At 33.7% G+C, this 25,422-nt stretch overlaps 2 protein-coding genes and 1 pseudogene across 2 annotated transcripts; all 3 read left to right on the top strand.

Moving 5' to 3' along the window:
* Window positions 1-2,711: 2,711 nt before the first annotated feature.
* Window positions 2,712-3,760, top strand: LOC131867191 (xyloglucan endotransglucosylase/hydrolase 2-like; the record flags this gene model as incomplete). The annotated part of the gene is made up of 4 exons (XM_059215496.1): window positions 2,712-2,793; window positions 2,890-2,990; window positions 3,103-3,296; window positions 3,413-3,760. Coding segments are annotated over 4 exons (558 nt in total), but the record flags the coding sequence as incomplete, so codon positions are not given.
* A 6,051-nt stretch (window positions 3,761-9,811) lies between these two features.
* LOC131867199 (xyloglucan endotransglucosylase protein 1-like) lies at window positions 9,812-11,257 on the top strand (annotated as a pseudogene).
* Window positions 11,258-22,061: 10,804 nt separating this feature from the next.
* Window positions 22,062-23,464, top strand: LOC131867213 (xyloglucan endotransglucosylase protein 1-like). Its single transcript, XM_059215506.1, has 4 exons — window positions 22,062-22,297; window positions 22,397-22,497; window positions 22,613-22,806; window positions 22,929-23,464. Exons 1-4 carry the CDS (start codon window positions 22,135-22,137, stop codon window positions 23,293-23,295), a joined length of 825 nt encoding a protein of 274 aa, XP_059071489.1. The 5' UTR covers window positions 22,062-22,134; the 3' UTR covers window positions 23,296-23,464.
* The last annotated feature ends 1,958 nt before the right edge of the window (window positions 23,465-25,422 follow it).

Genomic DNA, 25,422 nt, shown 5'->3' with positions numbered 1-25,422 from the left:
TATTATTTTGAAATTGTAAACTATGCTTCTCTCTTTAACATGGTAATTTCAAGTGTGCCAAAGAATATTTTCTTCCTATGCCATTTATTTCTCTTCTCATTTGTTGTTGGATACTCCTAAGATTAAAAAGTTAAATAAGATCATTGGTAGTTTCCTTTAGTTTATGGTCAATTTAATAAAGTTAACATGGTATATAACATCACATTTTGACTTATCTTAGAGCAAGTGAATTTGTGGCGCCTTTTTTACAAAGTGTGGTTGCAAAGGTGATCATTATGATATTTACAATGGTTCAAATTTAGTTGCTAGAATGAAGGTGGGTAGTTCAACATAGTGTACTCCATCAAGGACAATTCCATGAGAAAGAAGTACACCATCCCCTAATTTTTATCTGATCTAACTACCCTAAGAAATCTCCTCATAAACACATAAGGAGTTGGAATGCTAGCAAAACATTGCAAATTACTAAGAATGGATATCTCTGTGTGCAAAAGTCCAGCTTTTGTGTAAGCTTTGTCTAGATAATGTGAATAAAATCTTCAACAAGAGGAATAGAGATTTCTTCATATTTTTCTCCAATCTATAACCTCTTGCAATCCTTCTCATGGGCCAAAGTCAACAATGAAACTTTGCAAAGATCAACATGGAGAGATACCAAGACAATTCAAAACAAACCAAAACTAAGCGCAACAAATTAAAAAATGTTTTTGGTCAATGTGGATTGCTTGTCTACTTACGTGCTCTTGCACCAAATTCAAACTATTATGTGGATCTTTAAAATTATTCGGGGATTATTAAGTAGAGATTTGCATTAATGAAGATAAGGTGCATTTGCGAGTTTGATCTTTGTAAGGTAAAGCCAAGTAAATCAATTTCATTTGAAAAGTAATTTCTTACACTATCATTAGGGTATCCACCTAGGGTAGACTCTATGTTGCAAGATTAGGCATCAATTAGTCTAGAAGGTCAACCATTCATTCTCATAAATCAAGAAATCTTGCAAACTTTTTAAGTTTTTACACTTCCTTTACTTTGATTATACAACCTATTGTTGAAAATTTCTATTAATTTTATGGTGATCTTTGATTATTAAAAGCCTAGAGGATTGTTTATAGTCTAGTTTTCACTATCTCGATGATGTATACAACTATCATTGAAAGTATTTAAAGGATTTCTGACGTAATCAATATTTAGTTGCATTAGTTATCTAGATGCTTGAAACAATGCAACAATCCTTAGCAAAGAACAACAATCACAATTAAAGTATAAAGTCGTAGTTTTTGGTGTAATTGAGATATTTATCAAAATTCAAGTGTAGTTTTTCGAGTCAAACTCATTGACCCATATTTCATGGGTAGTGGTTCACAAGAACCCATCTCTCATGAGAATGAATGGTACACTTAGCACTTATTGCATTAAGATAAAATTTTAGTATTGGATCTTTTCCAAGATGTCACCCATCTGAAATGTACTCCTACTCCAACTGAAATGTTTTTAACAATAGAAATTCCCAAAATTAATTGCACTTAACTTGCTATCCTATTTGATAAACTTTCAGCAAGTGTTGTGAGTTCCCTTTAGTTTATTAATTGATAATAACTAGGATATAGAAATTACAGAACTGAAACTGAATTAAGTCAAACATTTAAGACCTGCAATCTTCTTCAATATTCGTATTCTTCACCGTAGCATAAAATTATCAAGAACAAATTTAACAGCCAGTTCCCTTTGGCGTTCATTAAATGAGCTCAAACTAACAGAGGTGTAAGGTGCAGATTCATTCCAGGCAGTTTGGAGTAAATATTGACTCTCCCGTACAAAACACTAACAGGAAATTCGAATGTCATTAAGCAATTCTGTTTTCTAATGGAATGATGATTACGAGTGTCTTCAATGACCAAAATATGACACCTCAGACGTGGACGACAAGAAAATTCAACAAGTCCGACTTCCCCGAGATTTTACGGAAACTAACGCAGCCGTGTACAGTAAAAAAGAAATTCGAAACTCTGATAACAAGTCAAATTTGAGATATATATTAAATTGTCTTGGATAGCATTTGTTACACACAAACATAGATTTATCTGATAAAATTACGCGTCGCAATCATATATTTAATACAAATTATATAGCAAAATTTTTATTTGACAATAATCTTTTTTTAAATTTCTAACATTAATATTGCATTGTATGTAATACTCACCCATTCACATAATATAATATTTTATCCATTATTAAATCATTCCTTTTAGAAAAAAGAAAGACATTGGTACACAAAATCTAACACTAGCACTTGCACCAAAACAAGGTGCGAGGGTTACGCCGATAGCAATGTATACTTTCAATGATAAATTGGAGGGTACAAAATTACATAATGTTAAAATTGCATTTATTAATGATAATTTTTTATTTAATGTAATCAAATCGATTTTAAAATATAAATACAAATGAATGCAAATTTATCCAGGATATTATAATTTCTTGTCTTGGTTTGAGGCAACTCTACTTTTCCCTTATAAGCCCTTTCTAGTGTTTCAACATTTCTTATCTCGATGTGCCTATTTAATTTGTCATCCATCGCATGACTTTCCCTCCAGTCAACTCTTACCCTCTAACCCTAAACTTTACCCTTATCCTAATTCTAACCTTAACCCTTACTATATCCCCAATTCTGATCCTTAAATTAAACATAATTCTAACCCTAACCATACTTTGACATCACATGGGGAAATGATCGTGCTAAGATACTTGACAATGGCCAACGTTTGCAGCTTACTCTCGATCAGTCCTCAGGTATATTCATCTCTTTTGCCTACTTCATTTATATGATTTTAATAGTATGCTGAACCGATGCTTATCTCCTCCCCTGCCTCTGCTGTATGAAAACAGGTTCAGGGTTCCAATCCAAGAATGAATATCTCTTTGGCAATATTGATATGCAAATCAAGCTGGTTCCTGGTAACTCGGCTGGTACTGTTACTGCATACTATGTAAGTCTCTCCCTCCATTTCATTTTGTAGCCCTAAAATTAGTACTGGGTAGTACTAGTATTGTTGTGGGAAGTTGAGCATGGTCTAATAAAATGGTGATGTTCTGTCGCAGCTCTCTTCACAAGGGAATACACACGACGAAATAGACTTTGAGTTTCTGGGAAATCTGTCTGGAGATCCCTACATTATGCACACTAATATTTTCTCTCAAGGCGAAGGCAACCGCGAGCAACAATTCTACCTCTGGTTCGACCCCACTGCAGACTTTCACAGTTACTCTCTGCTCTGGAATCCCCAACAAATTATGTAAGTTAGTATTTTCCCTACAACTTCAAATCAGCTACTGAATGTCCTCTTTTGCCTAGCCCTCCAGTTTTAACATCATTGTTGTACTTATATTGTGCATTTCTGATAGTGTGCAGGTTTTCTGTGGATGGAACTCCGGTGAGAGTGTTCAAGAACAGTGAGGATCTGGGCGTTGCATATCCGAAGAATCAGACGATTGGGCAACAGAGGCGGTGCAGTAAAGATCGATTGGAGCAAATCCCCATTTGTGGCATCTTATGGAAATTTCAAAGCAGAGACATGCTCTGCCTCCTCTAATTGCTCTGTGAATTCATGGTATGCTGCAGAGGCATTAGAGTCAAGTGAGCAGCAGAAACTTGAATGGGTGCACAAAAATTATATGATTTACGATTACAGTCGCCAGGCGTCCAACTGAGCTCAAAGGACAAATACTTTAACCAAATTCATTAATTCAAATTCTTTTATTCTTTCAAATTTTGTGGCGATTTTGAAGCCAAGGAAGCTATATATGTAACGATTGGATCCCAATCAATTGAATATGTAGCTCAATATTCATTTTGTTAGCATTTGAAGAGATTCAGAATTCTTTCTACTATGGACCTCTTTTTTTGAATTTTGTTGTTGTCGTGAGTAATGACGTTTGCTTGAAGTCAATTATGATTAAGGAAAAATCTATATAGGGGAAAGGATCCATTAGTTGTGCACCCTAACTTCGCGCTTCTCAAAATCTTACTTGGAAATTTCAAATCACTCTGATTTTTTTACAGCAGCTTACTTGGCAAGTCCCTTGCTTATAACTAAGGTTTCAGGGCCACATCATCAAATATGATGCCACATCAGCATGCTTTTTGCCAAGGTGCCCAAAACAGCCCCCCAAAAAAGTGAGACCACTACGCTGCAAAAGAGACCGCAATAGTTGTGCAGCTGACATGGCATCACCTAATCGGTTACTTTTTACAATATTAGTACATTTTTAACAACTATTGGTACATTTCCTAACAACTATTGGTACATTTGTTTCAAACAATAGGTTTTATTTGTTCAATTTTTGGAACAAAAGGTATCAACAACCCTTACAACAATTGGTACATGCTCAACTACTGGGTCCTTTCCCCTATCCTAACTTATACGGTCATGGTAACACATTTTTTGAACTATTTTTTAAAGTATTTATTTGGTTAGTTTAGCAAAGCTTAATTAATATATGTACATCTTTGATATACATAATCTTAAAGAATAGTTTTAAGCTCATAAGTTACATATAAAGATGTAAAAAAATTTGGTGAATATTAAATAAGTTAATTGGAGATTGATAAGTTAGGATGCAAAACTATTTGATTCTCTTCCCTACTATTACCCAAAGGTTGAGCTATTAATTTCAAAGAGAAAAACATATACTAGCTATTAATAGGTGTAATATGAAATTCTATATGTTACAATTGAAAAGAAGTTTTATGATGGTAAAATATTATGTATGTTGCACTTGAGGTATTTGCAATAATTTTTGTGATGGTGAAAGTCTTTTTAAAAAAGACAAAATAATATTTGCTTAACGAAGAAGTATTATTAAGTAGTAATTTGGAAGTCAATTAGTAATATATGGAAAACGTTTGTAAATCAATTATGTATGTAATTGTAGTGGTGAAATTTGCATATCATGATGGTAGTTCAAGTAAATTGGTGGTTTCGGGTGGTAGGTAAGCATGATAGATAGTTAAGAGTTAAAATGTCTTTCTTTTTGAAAATTTTGGTAATCTTTATACTTATATTATGAATGAAATATTTCAATTACCAATAGAAAAAATGCATGTTGATAAAATAAATAATTATAATAAAAAATTATTATTTTTTTTATAGTCAAATCCTTAATTGCATATAAAACTTGATACAAAATATATGTAGTCCATTAAATGCTTCAATTGATTATAGAATAGAAATAAATGAAATAAATTTTATTACAGAACAATAAAAAACTAATTAGAACTAAAATCATGTAACATAGCTAAAATTCTATCTCATATAACATTTATTAGAATTCAATTTTATCAATTATATAATTTTAAATTCGGTATCATGGTTCATCTCAACATGAATGTACCTTAAAGTCTATGTTGGAATTGAAATGCATGTTGATAAAATTTGAAATTTTTCATCATGAAGGGACAAGTGGCTTGGTGGTGGATAATTTTACCAGCCACATGAGTGAGTTCTAAGTTTGACGGTTAGGGCATTCAATATTCTCATTAATGCACATATATTTCCTTGTAGAAATACATATAATCATTATCATTGAAAAGGGTCCCAATAACTATTGTTTACATGACAATGTACATTCACTCCAAAATTGGGAGTAAATATACACCTTTAAATTGTTTAGTAATTTGAGCTCCTTGAGTGAATGTTAGTCCATTCAATGTTTAAGAGAGAAATGGACTTCATTAATCACCACATTCTGGTAGAGATGAAGTGTAAAATTGCTATTGACCAATTGACCACTGAAAAGCATGATGTTCAATTAAAGTGTAGATAGATGGGACACTTTGTGCAAAAAACCTCTCTAAATATTGTATTATGTTTATATTGTGATTGGCATGGTAACATAAAATGGCTAATTTAAAGAAATATACTCAAAAATGGTATCTTAATCTTTGGGTCATAACTTAAAAACAAAATTAAAATAATCCTTTCAATATTTTAAATAATATTAAATTTGAGAACAAAGTTAGTACAATACCAAAGAATATTAAAGTTGAGAAGGAAGTTAATATAACATTAAATTGTCAAATCATTGATCAATATTGTGTGCAATTCAATCTAACACATAAACAAAAGATTTAAATAACAAAATCTAAACTTTTTTTCACACCTAAATACAAACTCAAGAGTAAGATCGAGAACTTGCAAGAAAGGATGATAGCAAACAAGAAAACTCTGAAATAAAGATTTGGTGATGTGAAGGAAATTGGAGACAACAAAAACATTGAAAGAAAATTTTGGGTTTATGCAAATCTTTATAAAATTGAGCTATCATTAGGCCAAGCATAATTGCAAAAAAATCAAATAAAAGTGTCACACTTTTTTGGTATAGGACAATAGAGGAGGGTGGTGTGGTTGTCTCCTCATCTTTGTGATCCTCTCACATAAGAAAGGTCAGTGTCACCAAGGAATTTTTTCAAGCATGACATATAATTTCATCATTAAATCTTAATTGAAGCTGGGCTCACTACATAGGTTGAAAATATCCCTATGTTCTTGCATCAACGCTTCTTTTTTCACATACACAAAATCCTCTTAATAGATATTTTTTTGGCAAAAACAATAAAGAAAGGGAAAAGGTAAGGTACTCTTTTGTTGGTAAAACCAAAGACTATAACATAGCGAGGAGTGTTTTTTATCATGGATCCATCTTATCATCTCCAAGATAGCCTTCCCATCTTTGGTGTAGCCCAAGAAGCTATAAAGGAAGGTATGCAAACATATGATCAATTAAATAATTAAAATATGCATAACGAAATATGTGAATGATGTTTACACCTTGTGACATAAAAAGAGAAATGGTATGCTCTTATTGTATAGGAAAATAAGGTGGTTGGAAGCAAGAGAATGTATGTTCATTCTAAAGAGAAGATCTCCATTGGAATCAAAGATGGTGAATTTATTGTTATAATTAATAGAATTTGATAAAGATAAATAGATAATTCTGATAATTGAGCCAAATTGGAGATTCTAGCTTGTGAAATCAAAATGTAAAATCACATAATTTATTTTCTATAAGAATATAATCTTTTTTTTGTTTTCCGTAGAGGTATCCTCATGACTCATCCCAGAATTTCCCACCAAACCTTGCCTTGGGCTTACTTTTTGTCAAGTTGGGGTGTTAGTGGGGTGAGAGGAGACAAGACTAATCCCCTAGAGATGTGTGTAGTCGCCCAAAAATCACACACATAGGTTTAATCAGGCTAGCGAGAATCAACCTCAGGACCTATATGAGAAGAACCTAAAGCCCTTAGCCAACTACGTTGCCATGCGGGCTTCTATAATAATAAAATCTTAAATTGTTTCCTCAAAAAATAATAAGATTCTATTAATTCTTCTATCATGTTTTTTCAAGAAAATGAAAACATGTGTAATTTTACCAATTTGAGGACATGCACAATCCTTAAAAAATAGAATAATTTCCACAATAAAAGTCATATGTTATCTCCTTTTAATTCTTTCATTGTATTGTGATTGAATGACTGGATTATATGGTTATACTCTCTCTCTCTCTCTCTCTCTCTCTCTCTCTCTCTCTCTCTCTCTCTCTCTCTCTCTCTCTCTCTCTCTCTCTCTCTCTCTCTCATCACTTTTCACATATCTATCTGGAACTTATTGGAGGTGCGTTTTAGCCAATTCTTCAGCACTCTCAACTAGAATAAGAGATCTTCTCCAGTTGGGTGAGCTACCCAAATCAATTGAAACCATTATACCTCTCTTTTTCAAAGCTGATAAAATATTCAACCTAAGAAATTAGTGTGTATCTTGAAGATACAAGAAACACCTTTTGTGGAAACAGAGGTTCGCTAGTATATTTATAGCAAGTTAGGTGGGCAAAGTTGAAATTTAAACACATAACAATGAGGAATTCTAAAAAACATGTAGTTTAGACACCACAAATTAAATATTTAATTATCGCATGCTCTGTTTAAACAATGCTCAAAATTTCTTACTTACGACATTCTTGAAGATATCATTGGGATTTGTTGCATGCATGCAAATGCTTGAGCTTTAGGTAAGCAAATAATTGTTAGTGCTTGCAATATTCTTGTTAGGTCTTGTAGTTGGACACATTATCTAGGTTGGACATCCTACTGCGCTAGGGATCAATGGAGATCCCAACTCCCCGTCTCACAAGTCCTTTATTGGATCATAGGAATCATAATATTGGAATGCTAGCCCTTATAGTTGACAACTTAACATCGATTCAGCCAGACATTAAAGAAGGAAGTGCCCCCATTTCAGGGGAGCAGGCTCCTTCGACAACTATTCCAACATAAACAAAAGAGACTGCAGGTTCATCACAACAACCAAACCTGGAGGCCTCTCTATTCAAGGCGATCCAGCAACTAAAATCACCATACCCAAAATAGGCCATGCACACTTGGATCTGCCTCTGCGACCCTTTTTTATATAGTTGTTTCGTGGGGAAAATGACAAAATAGAGGAAGCAAACAAATGTTTAAATCGAATATTTCATTGATTTAGCAAACAAAACCCTACTTGCAAGAACAACAAAGAAATGAAACACAAAGAAACCCAACAACTGACAAATCTACAAGGTAGGGTTTCAAGCAAACATACGAATCTCCAAAAGTGCCCATGTTCCCCTATTGTATGGCTCTGCTCAAAGTTGGAAGAATCACTTTGTGAAAAAAAATGTTTTTGCCACTCTTGACCCGGACTTCTCTTTTTATCTCTTTCATTTGTTGTTTCTCTTCATGGAGATGGATAAAGGGGCTAGAATAGTTCACCCTAAATCTGATTTCCATTGACAAAAATCCACCATGCTAGAATCCTTTGAGTTCAAAAACACCACCAAACCAAAATAAAAAGAAACCCAATAACCTATAATCTCCGGGATAGGGTTTGAAGCAAGTATACCTCACAGTCTGCATAGATACATTCTCCAACAAACAACCGCACAGCCCTTGAACGTGGCAAAACGTCTAGGGTTTGAGTCGCTTATGATTCAACTACTTGTCGTCGAGAAGACACACCCAAGCAAGTAGGATGACAAATTTCAAGCAGTAACTGAAGAATTTGCACAATCACATAATTTCTTCCATTGAACCCTAAGATATTAACAAACGCCACCAATCGACATAAATGCCACTGTCAAACTACTGGAGTCATACAATTTCACTGCTAGATAATAAATGATGAAACACATAAAATCAAGTGACTACCCAAACAAAAACATGGCATTGTCTGAAAATGAAGAGTGGTCAGAAAGATGTCAGAAGTCCGATAATTACCAGAGCGCTGACACTTTGATGGACAAAAGCCCAAACAGAGAACCTATCAGCTAAATATAATATTCTATCAATTATTAAACCATTCTTCAAAAAAAAGAGAGACATTGGTATACAAAATCTACGGTTACAATTAAATACTATTCCAATAAGTATACCAGCGTCCTCCTCACATGTTTGAAGAATATTAAAAAAAACACGCGGTATGTGGCGTTTGACCGCTTTGTGGACAGGTGAGATGTCGACATCCAAGAAACTACATTTTAAGTAGCCTCGGAACTGCACCCACACTTATGGAATACAACTCCTCTTTCATAATCCGCACACCTATGCCAGCTGTTGCATAATGCACACAGCTATGCTGCCTGTACTCAACACTACACTCTTCCAGCTGGATCTCCGAGTGCAACAAATCCCAAAACCTTTACTCGCTGTAAATACAAAGCGCGCACTAACTCATCCACGTTAACAACTCTAGGTGAAATTTCTTGCTACTTTCCATTTCTTACCTGACCCTGCCTATGTATATAAATTCCATCGATTTCCTTCTGCAATCCAACATTCACATCATCTTTACCTCTATCAATACTCATACGGTTTGCATTCTTGTCTTCAGTTGTCAATGGACCTCATTCTATGTGCTCTCCTCTTAAGCCTTGCACTTGCATTCTCCCACCTTGTATCTGCAAATTTTTACAATGACTTCGATATCACATGGGGAAATGATCAGGCTAAGATACTTGACAATGGCCAACGCTTGCAGCTTACTCTCGATCAGTCCTCAGGTATTTATCTCATATGTTTACTGCATATATATATATATGATTTTTAGGGTATGTTGAATGGATCCTTATCTCCTCTGCCTCTGCTGTATGAAAACAGGTTCAGGGTTCCAATCCAAGAATGAATATCTATTTGGCAAGATTGATATGCAAATCAAGCTGGTGCCTGGTAACTCCGCCGGTACTGTTACTGCATACTATGTAAGTTTGCCCCTTCGATTCACTCTGCACTCCTGAAATGAGTAGTGGGTAGTACTAGTAGTATTGTTGTGGGAAGTCGAGTATGGTCTAATAAAATGGTGATGATCTGCTGCAGCTCTCGTCACAAGGGGATAAACACGATGAAATAGACTTCGAGTTCCTGGGAAATCTGTCTGGAGATCCCTATATTATGCACACCAATGTTTTCTGACAAGGAAAAGGCGGTCGGGAGCAGCAATTCTACCTTTGGTTCGACCCAACAGCAGACTTCCACACTTACTCCCTGCTCTGGAATCCCCAACAAATTATGTAAGTAATTTTTATATAATCCCTGCAACTTCAAATCAACTATTGAATGTCCTCTCTGGCCTGGCCCTCTACTTTTAACATCATTTTTGTAGTTGATAATGTGTATTTCTGATATTGTGCAGGTTTTCTGTGGATGGAACTCCAGTGCGAGTGTTCAAGAACAGCGAAGATTTGGGCGTTGCATATCCGAAGAATCAAGCGATGAGATTATACTCAAGCCTGTGGAACGCAGACAATTGGGCAACCAGAGGCGGTGCAGTGAAGATCGACTGGAGCAAATCTCCATTTGTGGCATCTTATGGAAATTTCAAAGCAGAGACATGCTCCGCCTCCTCTGATTGCTCTGTGAATTCATGGTATGGTGCAGAGGCGTTGGAGTCGAGTGAGCAGCAGAAACTTGAATGGGTGCGCGAAAACTACATGATTTACAATTACTGTTCGGACAGTAAAAGGTTTCCACAGGGCTTACCTGCTGAATGCACTCGCTAGGCATTCGACTGAGTTCGAAGGATTGAGATACAACAAGTTTCACCAAATCCATTAATTCAATTCTTTTATTCATTCATTTTTTGTAGCGATTTTCAAGCCCAAGAGGCTATACTTGTAACTATTAGATCCCGGTCAATTGAATATGTATCTCAATATTCATTTTTTAGCATTTCCAAAGAGTTTAAAATTTCTTTCAACCGTGGACTTTTTTATGGCTATAGTTAGTAATGATCTTTTCTTTTAACTTTAATTTTAATTCATATCAAAAGAACAATCACCCTATGGTAACTAATAGGGCGATACTATTGTAATTTTTGAACGGTTCTTTTTTAAGTGTTCTTTTGGACAGTTTAGCAGAGTCTAAACTATTATATCTACATGAACACTATCCGATGATGCATTTATCATGCTTGTTGAGCATTAATTGCATTTGGCTTTTAAGAGTTTGTGGTCTATTGGTAATTAAACATGGTTTTTAGGGACTCAGTCATAATTAACATTATGATAAATCCTATCTCTACAAATTCTCTTTAAAACCCTACCTCGTTTGATCCTACCTTTCTAAGTGTTCTCATCAGTTATGTGTTTCATCAATTCATTTCCTCTTCGTGGCATGTGTTTGTTTGTCATTTGCATCCCATGGTTCATTTACCCGTCGTTCTCATCTTCCTTTTTCTTTTGAAAATTCTAGATATGTTTGAAATGGCATAGCCCAAGGTATGCTTATCTATCCATCAAAATTTTAAAATCCAAATAGTTTCCAAAGGGGTATAGTAAGAAAAAGAGATCCAAATAGTTTTCAAAGGGGTATAGTAAGAAAGAGAGTGAACCAAGTACTCATTATATTGCCACTACTTCTATAAAGTTATTTGTTTCATGCCTTGAATTTCTACAAAGTTTACCAAGTTGACTAGACCTATTAATCATGTTCTTTAATAGACTTTACTTAATTCTAACTTGATTAATCTTCTTCCTACTTTCCAATTAGATCTGTCTAGAGGGTTGTACTTGATATTATAATGATAATTCATCCATTAGTTATCTTAGAGTCAATGGAAATCATACACAAATTTATATGGTATTAAATAATATATGACTCAATTAACAATAATATGATTAATTTGAAAGTGTTAATGATGGGAAAACCTTAAGTTAACTACTTCCAATCAAAACATATTTGTATACAAATCCTTTTACTTTGTATAATCAATCTCACAATATGGATATATTCTTTAGTTGTTTGAGTGCCTCACTGCTAATATGACACATATGCATATAAATAGAAACAAGAAAGATCTGATATAATGTTAATTTTTCAACATATCTAGTTACATAAATTCTTTTGTGGGTATGTCGCATGATAGAGATTTTCTCCTCCCTCTTCTTCGGTGATTTCCTTTTATGATAATGACATACCAAATAACAAATAATATGAATCATTGTACGTGTATGGTCAGATAGTATCTTTATTGACCCAATAAATTCGTATAACATTTTATGATAGATTTTTTACATGACCATCATTTTCATCAATATAGCTATATACATTATAGAATTTCATTTCAAATGACCAATGCCTATTATGGGTTACATCATCTTTCCTATACAAGTGGGTCTTAAAGTGACGAATATCTTATTCAAATTATCACTTTTTTTAGTAGATTATTTATGTCATGTGGTATACTATGGCTTGAATAGTTAAAATAAGTATCTTATATGGTACACTAATGTTTGAAATATGTTCATTGGGATAATATTGTCAAAGTAGAGAGAGAACCATGTGTCCTTGCTTATGAAATATCATTTTATTTATTAAATATATGTCTATGAATAAGTCATTATACATACGTACACATACACATACACACGCACACGCACACACACATGAACACACATGCACACACCCATCCACACACACATACACATATAGAGACTTCTAACAAGCTTATTTATAAGTGCTCAAAAAAAAAAAAAAACATGATTTAAATACTATACATTTTGATGAGAATTGAAGAATCAATGATGAGTTATATGAAAGAAAGACGCGAGGCCTAAAATAAATTGCATTTGGAACCCTTCCTAAGAGAGAAAATTTTGATATTGATGAGCCTCTTGAGGACAATGGATGTCCTTATTTCTCACATACAATTACAAGAGAAGAAAAAAAACAAAAATTTAATTCTTACCCTTCACATGAAGACAAATAAGAATATTTCATTTCTCATTAATCACAAAAGAAAAGCAAGGAAGATTTCATCCTTATCTTCCACAGAAAGCAAATAAACTAATATTTAACAACCTGATTGCTTCATCTTCTAAATATTCTACTACATGTGTTCCAAAACAAAATTCCATTGATAATAAAAAACAAACTACATCCATGGAGTCACATCCAAAAACATTATGTAAAGAAAGATAAAGTACACATTGCACCTATTTCAACAATCTTTACTAAGAGAACACTTTCCTATCACAATGAAAGCCACTTCCTAGAGGGTGTTTACAAAGAACATAATCAAGATGAAGATAATTTGATTGATGATAATCACATATTTGAATCTTGGATTATCCATGCTCAACCCAAATACATTAACTTATTTTCATATGTTATATTGCATATCTCCCACTTGGAGAATATATCCTCTATAGCATTCAACATATTTCTATATTGATGATGGTATGTTTACACATTATATGATCTACATAATTCTCATGATTGCATCTACCAATTAGTATGCTTGGTTGTATATTTTCAATCACATGATCTTTTCTTGTGATGATTATGTTTTCCTTTATTCTTGTTACGGTTATATCTTATGACTATCACATGTTTTTGATAACCATGGTTTATCTTATGATTATATCTTATGACTGCCACATATTTATCCTAACCATGGTTATATCTTATTTTAACATGTCAATGATGATTACACTTTATCCATGCTTATCATGATGTCATCTCACACTTATCATGATGATCATCATATACTACCACTACCATGCTCACAACAAACTTTAATTTCTTTAGGTGACAGGCGTTGTGTAACAACATGGGAACTCTCGCATACCCACCACTATCATTGTACAGGACATCATCTGTGTTACTCTCCCTCTTTCTTTTCCTACCTGTTGTTTTCTTCTGAAAAACATATTGTAGGTACTCTGACTCATCATGTTGCTTTGTTGACACTATTTTCCACATCTGCTCTGCTCATTAAAAACACATTCGAGAAGAATATTGCTACAGGTTTCCTTGTTTGTCACGGTAATACACCCGTGGTTCAATTTCAAACCCTATTCCTCCTATTCAATATACACACAAAAATCCATCAGTCAATTTTTTAGGAGAGGATACATGATAAAAATCAAAGAGGAAGTTGCAGACAAGAAATAAATTCACTTACTTTATAGAAGTGCAAACATAGTTGCAGTGGGGTATGGAGGAAGAGAAGAAGAGAAAGAGGGATGGGGTATGGAGGAGAGAGAGAGAGAGAGAGAGAGAGAGAGAGAGAGAGAGAGAGAGAGAGACCTTGTATGCGTTTGAGAGGGAGAGATGATACACTTACATGTGTATATATATGTTTAATATATTATATATATACATATATTATATGTATATAAACATATTATATATACAATGTCATATTATACACATATTATATGTATATACACATATTATACATACAATGTCATATTATACACATATTATACACAGAATATCATATTATAAAATAGCGTGTACATTCTGTTTATAGTAAAGGTAGCGCGTACACGCTGTTTATAGGGAAACAAGCACATACGCACTGCTTACACTATAAGTACCCCGTACGCGCTTTTTAAACCATAAGTACCCCGTACGTGCTTTTGACTGTTTAGGCTTGGAAATTGGCCTGGATGACAAAGCTATGGATTGGAAGTTTGATTTCCCTCCATTTCTCTCATTTTTGACGTGTTTTATTTTATCAACTTGGTTTATCGACTTTGTCATCATCAGGTTTACACTTCATAAAGTGGGTATTTCTAAAATTGCCACCATATTTTCACCCATCTTTTGAGCTTTCTAACCATATAATTTGTTTTCAATTTGAACAACAACAACATATTATTATTGAATTTCTTTTACTAGTGTCTCCATAGTTCTCACAGACATAGGTGCACCATTTTTTGAATAACTTTTGATATACTTATCCAAATTTAAAAAACTTTATACATTGTTGTAGCGCACTTTATTCTTTACAATTTAAAAAAAAAAAATTGTATTTTCGATTTGTTTAGTGCAACTTATGCTTTGTGCACAAACAGGTACCTAATTTTCAGGATGTGCTCGATTGGAAAAATCATTAAAAAAAAAAAATACTCAACAAAAAATTACAAAAAAACACACATCTTCTAGTGCCCACTCTTAACTATCTTTATGCCAAAGGATTTGTCAAAATACTAAATCTAACTATGAATTTTTTGATGCGCACGTCAGACACTATGTTATGTTTTTCAGAAAAAATCAGGGTCAGTTTTTCGTGTGAGAAGGATTTGACCCCCTTAATCTTATCCAATTTTGAAAACGTTTAGTAGTTTGGAAACTAGATTTAGAGTAATACAATATTTGTTCTTTGATTATCTTCATATCTTGAGTGGATGACTTTCAAATTTTGCCTCCAAGTTCAGGTTCACCTGATTTCAGAAAAAAAAAAAAAAAAAAAGAGTGTCCACTTATACCCCCCTTTTTGACCACCATCTTTGTGCACTTACCCTAGAGGCAAAGAGATGGGTGAAGAATTGGCATACGGTTTTGAGGTGGAGTACAAGCAGTTGTTGTTCTGATGGCTACAATGTTTGTGATATTGTGAACAACTCTTTCAATGTTTGTATTTGGATTTGACTATTGTTGTGAGCAATTCCTTCAACATTTAAATGTTTCAATGTTTCTATCTGATACCATAACTTAAAGTCTTACATAGACTATACTTTAGCAAAAAGTCATTTAATCTACAGCTATGAACAATTCCATCAACATTTGTATTTGTAAACCAAAAATCAGAAGCTGAAAGTAAATAGAGAAAATATATACTAAATCCATAATGATGAAAACTAAAAGTCTTAAATAGACTAGGATTAATGGAAAAGTTGTTTAATCTAATAATTTAGTATAATATTGAAAATTGTTAACTGAATTGATTCCTTGCAACCATTGTGCATTGTCATTCAGTTTTTATATAGTTTTTTAGAAGTACGTTCCTCTAGCATTAGTACAAACAAGGGAAAGAAAAGTGAAATTATATGTTCCCCAATATGCAGTACTTCAATATGGTAACGGTTATAGAAGTGAATCCAATAATTAACCGGAAGAGCTTGGCAAAGTTTGAAAACAATATCAGACAACAGTTTTGAATCTTTTTTCCGATTGGTCAATAACTGAGACGGAATGATGGAAATGAGGAGTGGACCGGGGAGAAGCAAAGGAATTTAGACAAGAAGGAAAATCTCAATGAACCTATCTTGTTACAATATAAATCAAATCCTCTATAACTGCTTTGGTTTTTAACGGATATTTATTGTGTGTTGTATGTTCTTTTGCCTTATTCTTTTGAAACTTTTTAGTCTGTTGCATTTGTTTTTAATCTTAAGTTAGTTTGACAAGTTGCATGACATAAAGGAGTGTATGCATCACAAGTCAGGCATTGAGGATGACCTTGAATGGTAAGTGTAATGGGCACGGGGAGGACTGAGGTGGCCAATAGACGCACAATGTGATTTCCTTTCCAAAATTTTAATTTGGTGATTAAATTGAAATTTAAATTGAAAGAGTTGGTTTTGAATTTCAAAATTTGAAACAGAGTGTAGATTGAATGCTCTGATTACTTGAAATTTCTTATTCTCCCAACAACATATTTCAAACTTCATCTACCAATGTATTGAACTACGAACTTTTATACTGTTATTGCCCACTTTCTAATAGCATAGAAACATTTTTTAAAGCAAATAGCTTTTAGTGTATGGCAATTATAGTTGCATTCGTTTGTTGTAAGTCCAAAACACATTGCGACCATATTTTCATATTAATATCTTGATCTATTACCAAAGATGATAAGGGAAAACATGTGATACAAGTGAAGCAAGCCATGAATACAACTTTTATTTTCCCCATCTGAGTGCCAACACCGAGGCAATCAGAATACAAAGCTTTCACTACCCTAATCTATGCATAAATTTACCATACCTCTCCTATTTGTTGTATGCATTGACTTATTATGCTTCTATTTGCTTTATGCTCCTATTTTCTTTGTGGTTATTTTATTATGTTGTGATCCACTTCCTAGATTTGTGTCTAGACTCTATGGATCTTTGGTAGTCTTGACAGAAGCCTGAACCACAAAACACCAAACCAAAGTTTTAGAATAATAGTGCTTAGCTATATCATCAAAATCATTTGGTAATGCTAATTTCATCAAACAACATAATAAAAGATTATCTAAAGAAAAAATAATGATATAGAAGTTCCACAATTGTATCACACACTTAAATTGCAGGTATGTTGTGGTCAATTTCTCAATTATTTATGAGAGATGGACTATAATGAAGATAATGATCCATAGATTTATTTTTTATTTTTAATTAATAATTATTAAGATTTCAAATCTCAACTCGCCCCTTAAGGATACCACTGGCGCAACAACAAAAATAAAGATTTCAAATCTAAAAGCTTACTTTTTTCAAGAAAAAATATTTATTAGTATATATATTTCATCAAAAAAAAAGAAAATATCCATCCAATCTACTTTATCATGTTGTGAACCACTTCTGGTATTGGTGCGTGGATTCTTTGGCTTTTTGGTAGCCTTAACAACATCATGAACTTCAAAACACCAGACTAACATTTTAGAATAACAATAGTTGTATCATCAAAACCATTTGACTATGTTGAATTCATCAAACATAATACAAGACTATGTATAATTAAAACTTGTCAATTGTATCACTCACATAAACTATAGGTATGTTGTGTTCAAATTGTCAATTGTTAATGAAAGGTTGATTGTAATGATGATAATGACGAATTTATTTTTTTTAAATTAATATTTTAAATCTAATTTTTTGTATAAACAAGTTGAGACTCTTTCAAAAACCACTCTTTTACCTCAATTTAAAAAAAAAACCATTAGCAAAAGTCTGATACTACACTACAAAACCCATAGCAAGAGAAAAATAGTGCATGACTTATTATGCCGGGGCACCAATACTTATATTTGAATAAACTTGTATGGCTCCTCTCATGATAGCAACATATCTCTCTCCTCTCATAATAGCTTTCTCCACCTAGTTCACATATTCTAAGAGATGACAGAGAAAATCAAATTATTGGTCTTAGAAAACCAAACAAACAACATTACAAAATAAGATAAATTATAGCAAAGGATGAAATGAAGTGGTTGTATCCAAGTTGATTTTCATGTGTTTGACAAATACGTTGTAGCCAACATAGTGTTGTACACATAGAAATTTGTTTGTACTAATTACGAACTGCTAAACATTTCACCAAAATAAGGATTCTGACTATCTCAATACATCTTCACTTTATTTACTATTAATATAATTAAAATTAATAATATATTAGTAATAAACATTTCAGATTTAGATGATTTCGACTCACGACAGAATGAGAGTATGTTTTCAGTATATGGAATGAAGGGTTTATTGGAGAAAAGCATTTTAGTGTAAGGTTGAAAGAGATTTGGAGGCATGGTTTTTCAGATTTGAAGTTCTATGAAAGAATGGTTAAGAAGAATATTTTTTTTATAAATTTAGTGTGAAGGACTGCTTCTAGGGTTCAAAGTTCTCCAGATATCTATTGTCATGTATTTTTTTTTGTCGAGTGCTTGGTCTTGTACTATTTAATATTTTTTTTGGTGGTACCTACTGCTTTTCAATATTTGTGTTGTTGATTCTTGTAACAATTTCACCATTATTTGTTAGACTAAATTTAATTGATCTTATCTTTGCAAAAAATGTTTGTTAAATCCTTTCAAAACTCTATCAATGTTTAATAATATTAAATATAGTTAAATAATAATAAAAATAAAAGATAGGATATTAGAGCTGTCTAGAAATGACTCCTCGCAATAGATCTCACATTACAGATTGTTAAAACATGAAACAAAAACTTTAGTCTTGTTTCTGAAACAAATTCTTAGTATAGATTTATTTTTAGTCAATAAAGACAGAAATGGAATATCTAGGAAATCTTATTGATTTTATGGAAAATCTATATTATAATATGTGAAAGAATCCCCATTCTTCAGAAGCCTTGGCCATTTTTTCGATCTCTTCTTCTCTATGGTGTTCTTGTGCAATCTCACACATATCAATGACAATATTATTTTTCTGAGTCAAATAGATCAAATGCAAATTCAATGATTGCTCATCTCTCTTCATCACTTTTCACATATCTATCTGGAACTTATTGAAGGTACGTTTTAGCCAATTCTTCAGCACTCTCAACTAGAATAAGAGATCTTCTCCAGTTGGGTGACTTGTTGAAATCAATTGAAACCATTATACCTCTCTTTTTCAAAGCTGATAAAATATTCAACCTAAGAAATTAGTGTGTATCTTGAAGATACAAGAAACACCTTTTGTAGAAACAAAGATTTGCTAGTATATTGATAGCAAGTTAGGTGGGCAAAGTTGAAATTTAAACACATACCATATAGTTTAGACACCACAAATTAAATATTTAATTATCGCATGCTCTGTTTAAACAATGCTCAAAATTTCTTACTTACGACATTCTTGAAGATATCATTGGGATTTGTTACATGCATGCAAATGCTTAAGCTTTAGGTAAGCAAATAATTGTTAGTGCTTGCAATATTCTTGTTAGGTCTTGTAGTTGGACACATTATCTAGGTTGGACATCCTACCGCGCCAGGGATCAATGGGGATCCCAACTCCCCATCTCACAAGTCCTTTATTGGCTCATAGGAATCACAATATTGGAATGCTAGCCCTTATAGCTGACAACTTATCACCGATTTAGATAGACATTAAATATTTAGTTTAGACACCACAAATTAAATATTTAATTATCGCATGCTCTGTTTAAACAATGCTCAAAATTTCTTACTTACGACATTCTTGAAGATATCATTGGGATTTGTTACATGCATGCAAATGCTTAAGCTTTAGGTAAGCAAATAATTGTTAGTGCTTGCAATATTCTTGTTAGGTCTTGTAGTTGGACACATTATCTGGGTTGGACATCCTACCGCGCCAGGGATCAATGGGGATCCCAACTCCCCATCTCACAAGTCCTTTATTGGCTCATAGGAATCACAATATTGGAATGCTAGCCCTTATAGCTGACAACTTATCACCGATTCAGATAGACATTAAAGAAGGAAGCGCCCCCATTTCAGGGGAGCAGGCTCCTTTGACAACTATTCTAACAGAAACAAAAGAGACTACAGGTTCAACACAACAACCAAACTTGGAGGCCTCTCTATTCAAGGCGATCCAACAATTAAAATCACCATACCCAAAACAAGCCATGCACACTTGGATCTATCTCTGCGACCCTTTTCTATATAGTTGTTTCGTGGGGAAAATGACAAAATAGAGAAAGCAAACCAATGTTTAAATCGAATATTTCATTGATTTAGAAAATAAAACCCTACTTGCAAGAACAACAAAGAAATGAAACACAAAGAAACCCAACAACCGACAAATCTACAAGGTAGGGTTTCAAGCAAACATACGAATCTCCAAAAGTGCCCATGTTCCCCTGATGTACGGCTCTGCTCAAAGTTGGAAGAATCACTTTGTGAAATTTTTTGTTTTTTGTCACTCTTGACCCAGACTTCTCTTTTTATCTCTTGCATTCGTTGTTTCTCCTCATGGCGATGGATAAAGGGGCTAAAATAGTTCACCCTAAATCCGATTTCCGTTAACAAAATGCCAACATGCTAGAATCCTTAGAGTTCAAAAACACCACCAAACCAAAATAAAAAGAAACCCAATAACCTACAATCTTCGGGATAGGGTTTGAAGCAGGCATACCTGACAGTCTGCATAGATACATTCTCCAACAAACAACCACACAACCCTTGAACGTGGCAAAACATCTAGGGTTTGAGTTGCTTATGATTGAACTACTTGTCGCCAGGAAGACACACCCAAGCAAGTAGGACGACAAATTTCAGGTAGTAACTAAAGAATTTGCACAATCACATAATTTCTTTCACTGAACCCTAAGATATTAACAAACACCACCAATCGACATAAATGTCACTGTCAAACTGTTGGAGTCGTACAGTTTCACTGCTAGATAATAAATGATAAAACACATAAAATCAAGTGACTACCCAAACAAAAACATGTCATTCTCTGAAAATGAAGAGTGGTCGAAAAGATGTCGGAAGTCCGATAATTACCAGAACACTGACACTTTGATGGACAAAAGCCCAAACAGAGAACCTATCAGCTAAATATAATATTCTATCAATTATTAAACCATTCTTCAAAAAAAAAGAGAGACATTGGTATACAAAATCTACCGTTACAATTAAATACTATTCCAATAAGTATACCAGCGTCCTCCTCACATGTTTGAAGAATATTAAAAAAAACACGCGGTATGTGGCGTTTGACCGCTTTGTGGACAGGTGAGATGTCGACATCCAAGAAACTACATTTTAAGTAGCCTCGGAACTGCACCCACACTTATGGAATACAACTCCTCTTTCATAATCCGCACACCTACGCCAGCTGTTGCATAATGTACACAGCTATGCTACCTGTACTCAACACTACACTCTTCCAGCTGGATCTCCGAGTGCAACAAATCCCAAAACCTTTACTCGCTGTAAATACAAAGCGCGCACTAACTCATCCACTTTAACAACTCTAGGTGAAATTTCTTGCTACTTTCCATTTCTTACCTGACCCTGCCTATGTATATAAATTCCATCGATTTCCTTCTGCAATCCAACATTCACATCATCTTTACCTCTATCAATACTCATACGGTTTGCATTCTTGTCTTCAGTTTCAATGGACCTCATTCTATGTGCTCTCCTCTTAAGCCTTGCACTTGCATTCTCCCACCTTGTCTCTGCAAATTTTTACAATGACTTCGATATCACATGGGGAAATGATCAGGCTAAGATACTTGACAATGGCCAACGCTTGCAGCTTACTCTCGATCAGTCCTCAGGTATTTATCTCATATGTTTACTGCATATATATATATATATGATTTTTACGGTATGTTGAATGGATCCTTATCTCCTCTGCCTCTGCTGTATGAAAACAGGTTCAGGGTTCCAATCCAAGAATGAATATCTATTTGGCAAGATTGATATGCAAATCAAGCTGGTGCCTGGTAACTCCGCCGGTACTGTTACTGCATACTATGTAAGTTTGCCCCTTCGATTCACTCTGCACTCCTGAAATGAGTAGTGGGTAGTACTAGTAGTATTGTTGTGGGAAGTTGAGTATGGTCTAATAAAATGGTGATGATCTGCTGCAGCTCTCGTCACAAGGGGATAAACACAATGAAATAGACTTCGAGTTCCTGGGAAATCTGTCTGGAGATCCCTATATTATGCACACCAATGTTTTCTCACAAGGAAAAGGCGGTCGGGAGCAGCAATTCTACCTTTGGTTCGACCCAACAGCAGACTTCCACACTTACTCCCTGCTCTGGAATCCCCAACAAATTATGTAAGTAACGTTAATATAATCCCTGCAACTTCAAATCAGCTATTGAATGTCCTCTCGGGCCTGGCCCTCTACTTTTAAGATCATTTTTGTAGTTGATAATGTGTATTTCTGATATTGTGCAGGTTTTCTGTGGATGGAACTCCAGTGAGAGTGTTCAAGAACAGCGAAGATTTGGGCGTTGCATATCCGAAGAATCAAGCGATGAGAATATACTCAAGCCTGTGGAACGCAGACAATTGGGCAACCAGAGGCGGTGCAGTGAAGATCGACTGGAGCAAATCTCCATTTGTGGCATCTTATGGAAATTTCAAAGCAGAGACATGCTCTGCCTCCTCTGATTGCTCTGTGAATTCATGGTATGGTGCAGAGGCGTTGGAGTCGAGTGAGCAGCAGAAACTTGAATGGGTGCGCGAAAACTACATGATTTACAATTACTGTTCGGACAGTAAAAGGTTTCCACAGGGCTTCCCTGCTGAATGCACTCGCTAGGCATTCGACTGAGTTCGAAGGATTGAGATACAACTAGTTTCACCAAATCCATTAATTCAATTCTTTTATTCATTCATTTTTTGTAGCGATTTTCAAGCCCAAGAGGCTATACTTGTAACTATTAGATCCCGGTCAATTGAATATGTATCTCAATATTCATTTTTTAGCATTTCCAAAGAGTTTCAAATTTCTTTCAACCGTGCTTTTTTATACCTGTAGTTAGTAATGATCTTTTCCTTTTAACTTTAATTTTAAGTCATCAAAAGAACAATCACCCTAAGTTTTGAACGGTTCTTTTTTAAGTGTGCTTTTGGACAGTTCAGCAAAGTGTAACTATTATATCTACATCTTTGATACTCATAATCTTGTTTACGATAAAATTTCGGTGAACATTCAATAAGCTAATTAGGAGATAGCTTAGGAGATTGAGATGCACAAAGGATCCAAAACTATTTGGATTCTCTCTTCTACTATTACCTACTTAAAAAGAACACACAATTCATAATTCATCTAGAAGTTTTTAATTTTTAATGTTAAGATTTTTAGTGTAAATAAGATATGATATATAAAGATTTCTAATCTCATTTATTAGAGGAAAATTGTCAATTTAAAATAGAATTTTTTAATGCGATATGTGTTAGGTAATAGTTCAATAACATTCATATTGGACAAGAGTTAATGAAATGTCATTTTACATATACGTGTACAATATATGTTATGTGCACATATACATATATGTCAACAAGTATATGTGCATATGTATGTGTGTATGTGTTCATAGATTTCAATTAAGTCAAAATTGAAAAAAATAACAAAATTTTCATATAATGTGATTAGTTTTCATGAGAAGATGTTCGTTCGATCAAAAGCTATGATAGAAGGCAATTTAAAATCTTTTTGACGTTTAGTTTCGCATAATCAAGCTCTAATTTGATTGTTTAATTTCTTGGTTGGGTAATTGAAGAATTTGTTTTTAATCTCCAACCTTTTAATTGTTATTGTTAATTATCAAATTCTATTTCAAAAAAATCAAATAAAAGTTTCAGTTATTAAAAGAAAGCGGGGAATAGATGAGTGTCAACTAATTTGGTGAAATATCACATAAGATAGTGTTGCCAATCCAAAATAATCGTGAAAACATAAAGTTTTTAAAAGAATAAAGAATGCTATTAGAAGAGAAGTTTTTAATGCTAGATTCAAGTGTGAATAAGATACGACATTGTGAGGATTTGTAATGCCATTTATTGGAGGAAAACGTAGATTTAAAATACATATTTTTAATGCATATGTGTTGGGGAATAGTTTCTATTCAATAGCACTTATATTGGAATGTCAGTGGAAGATCCCAAAAGAGGGAAATAAAAAGTGAGGTCTCCTTCTATAACACCTTGTAAGGTTATTATTGGATGTTTAAAAACACGTGTAGAGAGAAGTGTTCAGCCAAGCTAGAGGATGGTGATGTGAGAAGAATATAATTGTTGTATCTTGCATCCAAACATTATTTTGTTCTTTCCTTGACAAAGTGGGGTGGAGGGATGGGGGGGGGAGTTCCCCACTCCCCATATTTTTTATTCCCCTTTCTTGTTTGTTCTTGTCTTGGTCCTTTTTGGTTTTTGTTTTCTTAATCTTGTTGTTTGTTTCTTTTTTAATATTTGGTGTTCATCGTTTTGATATGTCAAATGCATTAGCCCCAGTCCTCAATCTCTCTCTTCACCTCATTAGCCTTGTCATTGTGAGCATCATTGTTCTTCATTTTAACATGCTAAAGACAAAAACCCTAATCCCTAATTTAGTCAATGATGATGATGATGATGATGATGATGATGATGATGATGAACACACATGAACACACATGCGCACACACATACACATACACATACACATACACATACACATACACATATAGAGACTTCTAACAAGCTTTTTTATAAGTGCTCAGGAAAAAAAAACATGAATTAAATACTATACATTTTGATGAGAACTGAAGAATCAATGATGAGTTATATGACAACAAGAGGTGAGGCCTAAAATAAATTGCATTTGGAACCCTTCCTAAGAGAGAAAATTTTGATATTGATGAGCCTCTTGAGGAAAATGAATGTCCTTATTTCTCACATGCAATTACAA

Source organism: Cryptomeria japonica, unplaced genomic scaffold (assembly GCF_030272615.1).
Source record: "Cryptomeria japonica unplaced genomic scaffold, Sugi_1.0 HiC_scaffold_165, whole genome shotgun sequence".
Taxonomy (NCBI): domain Eukaryota; kingdom Viridiplantae; phylum Streptophyta; class Pinopsida; order Cupressales; family Cupressaceae; genus Cryptomeria; species Cryptomeria japonica.
The sequence above is the reverse complement of the archived record's forward strand: the minus strand, read 5'-3'. Positions and strand labels throughout refer to the sequence as shown.

Excerpts from the sequence above, each read along its gene's own strand:
- LOC131867213 (XM_059215506.1), top strand. The coding sequence starts at position 22,135 with ATGGACCTCATTCTATGTGCTCTCCTCTTAAGCCTTGCACTTGCATTC. Across the intron at positions 22,498-22,612 it reads GTACTGTTACTGCATACTAT|CTCTCGTCACAAGGGGATAA; the intron begins GTAAGTTTGCCC and ends GATCTGCTGCAG. Across the intron at positions 22,807-22,928 it reads TGGAATCCCCAACAAATTAT|GTTTTCTGTGGATGGAACTC; the intron begins GTAAGTAACGTT and ends GATATTGTGCAG.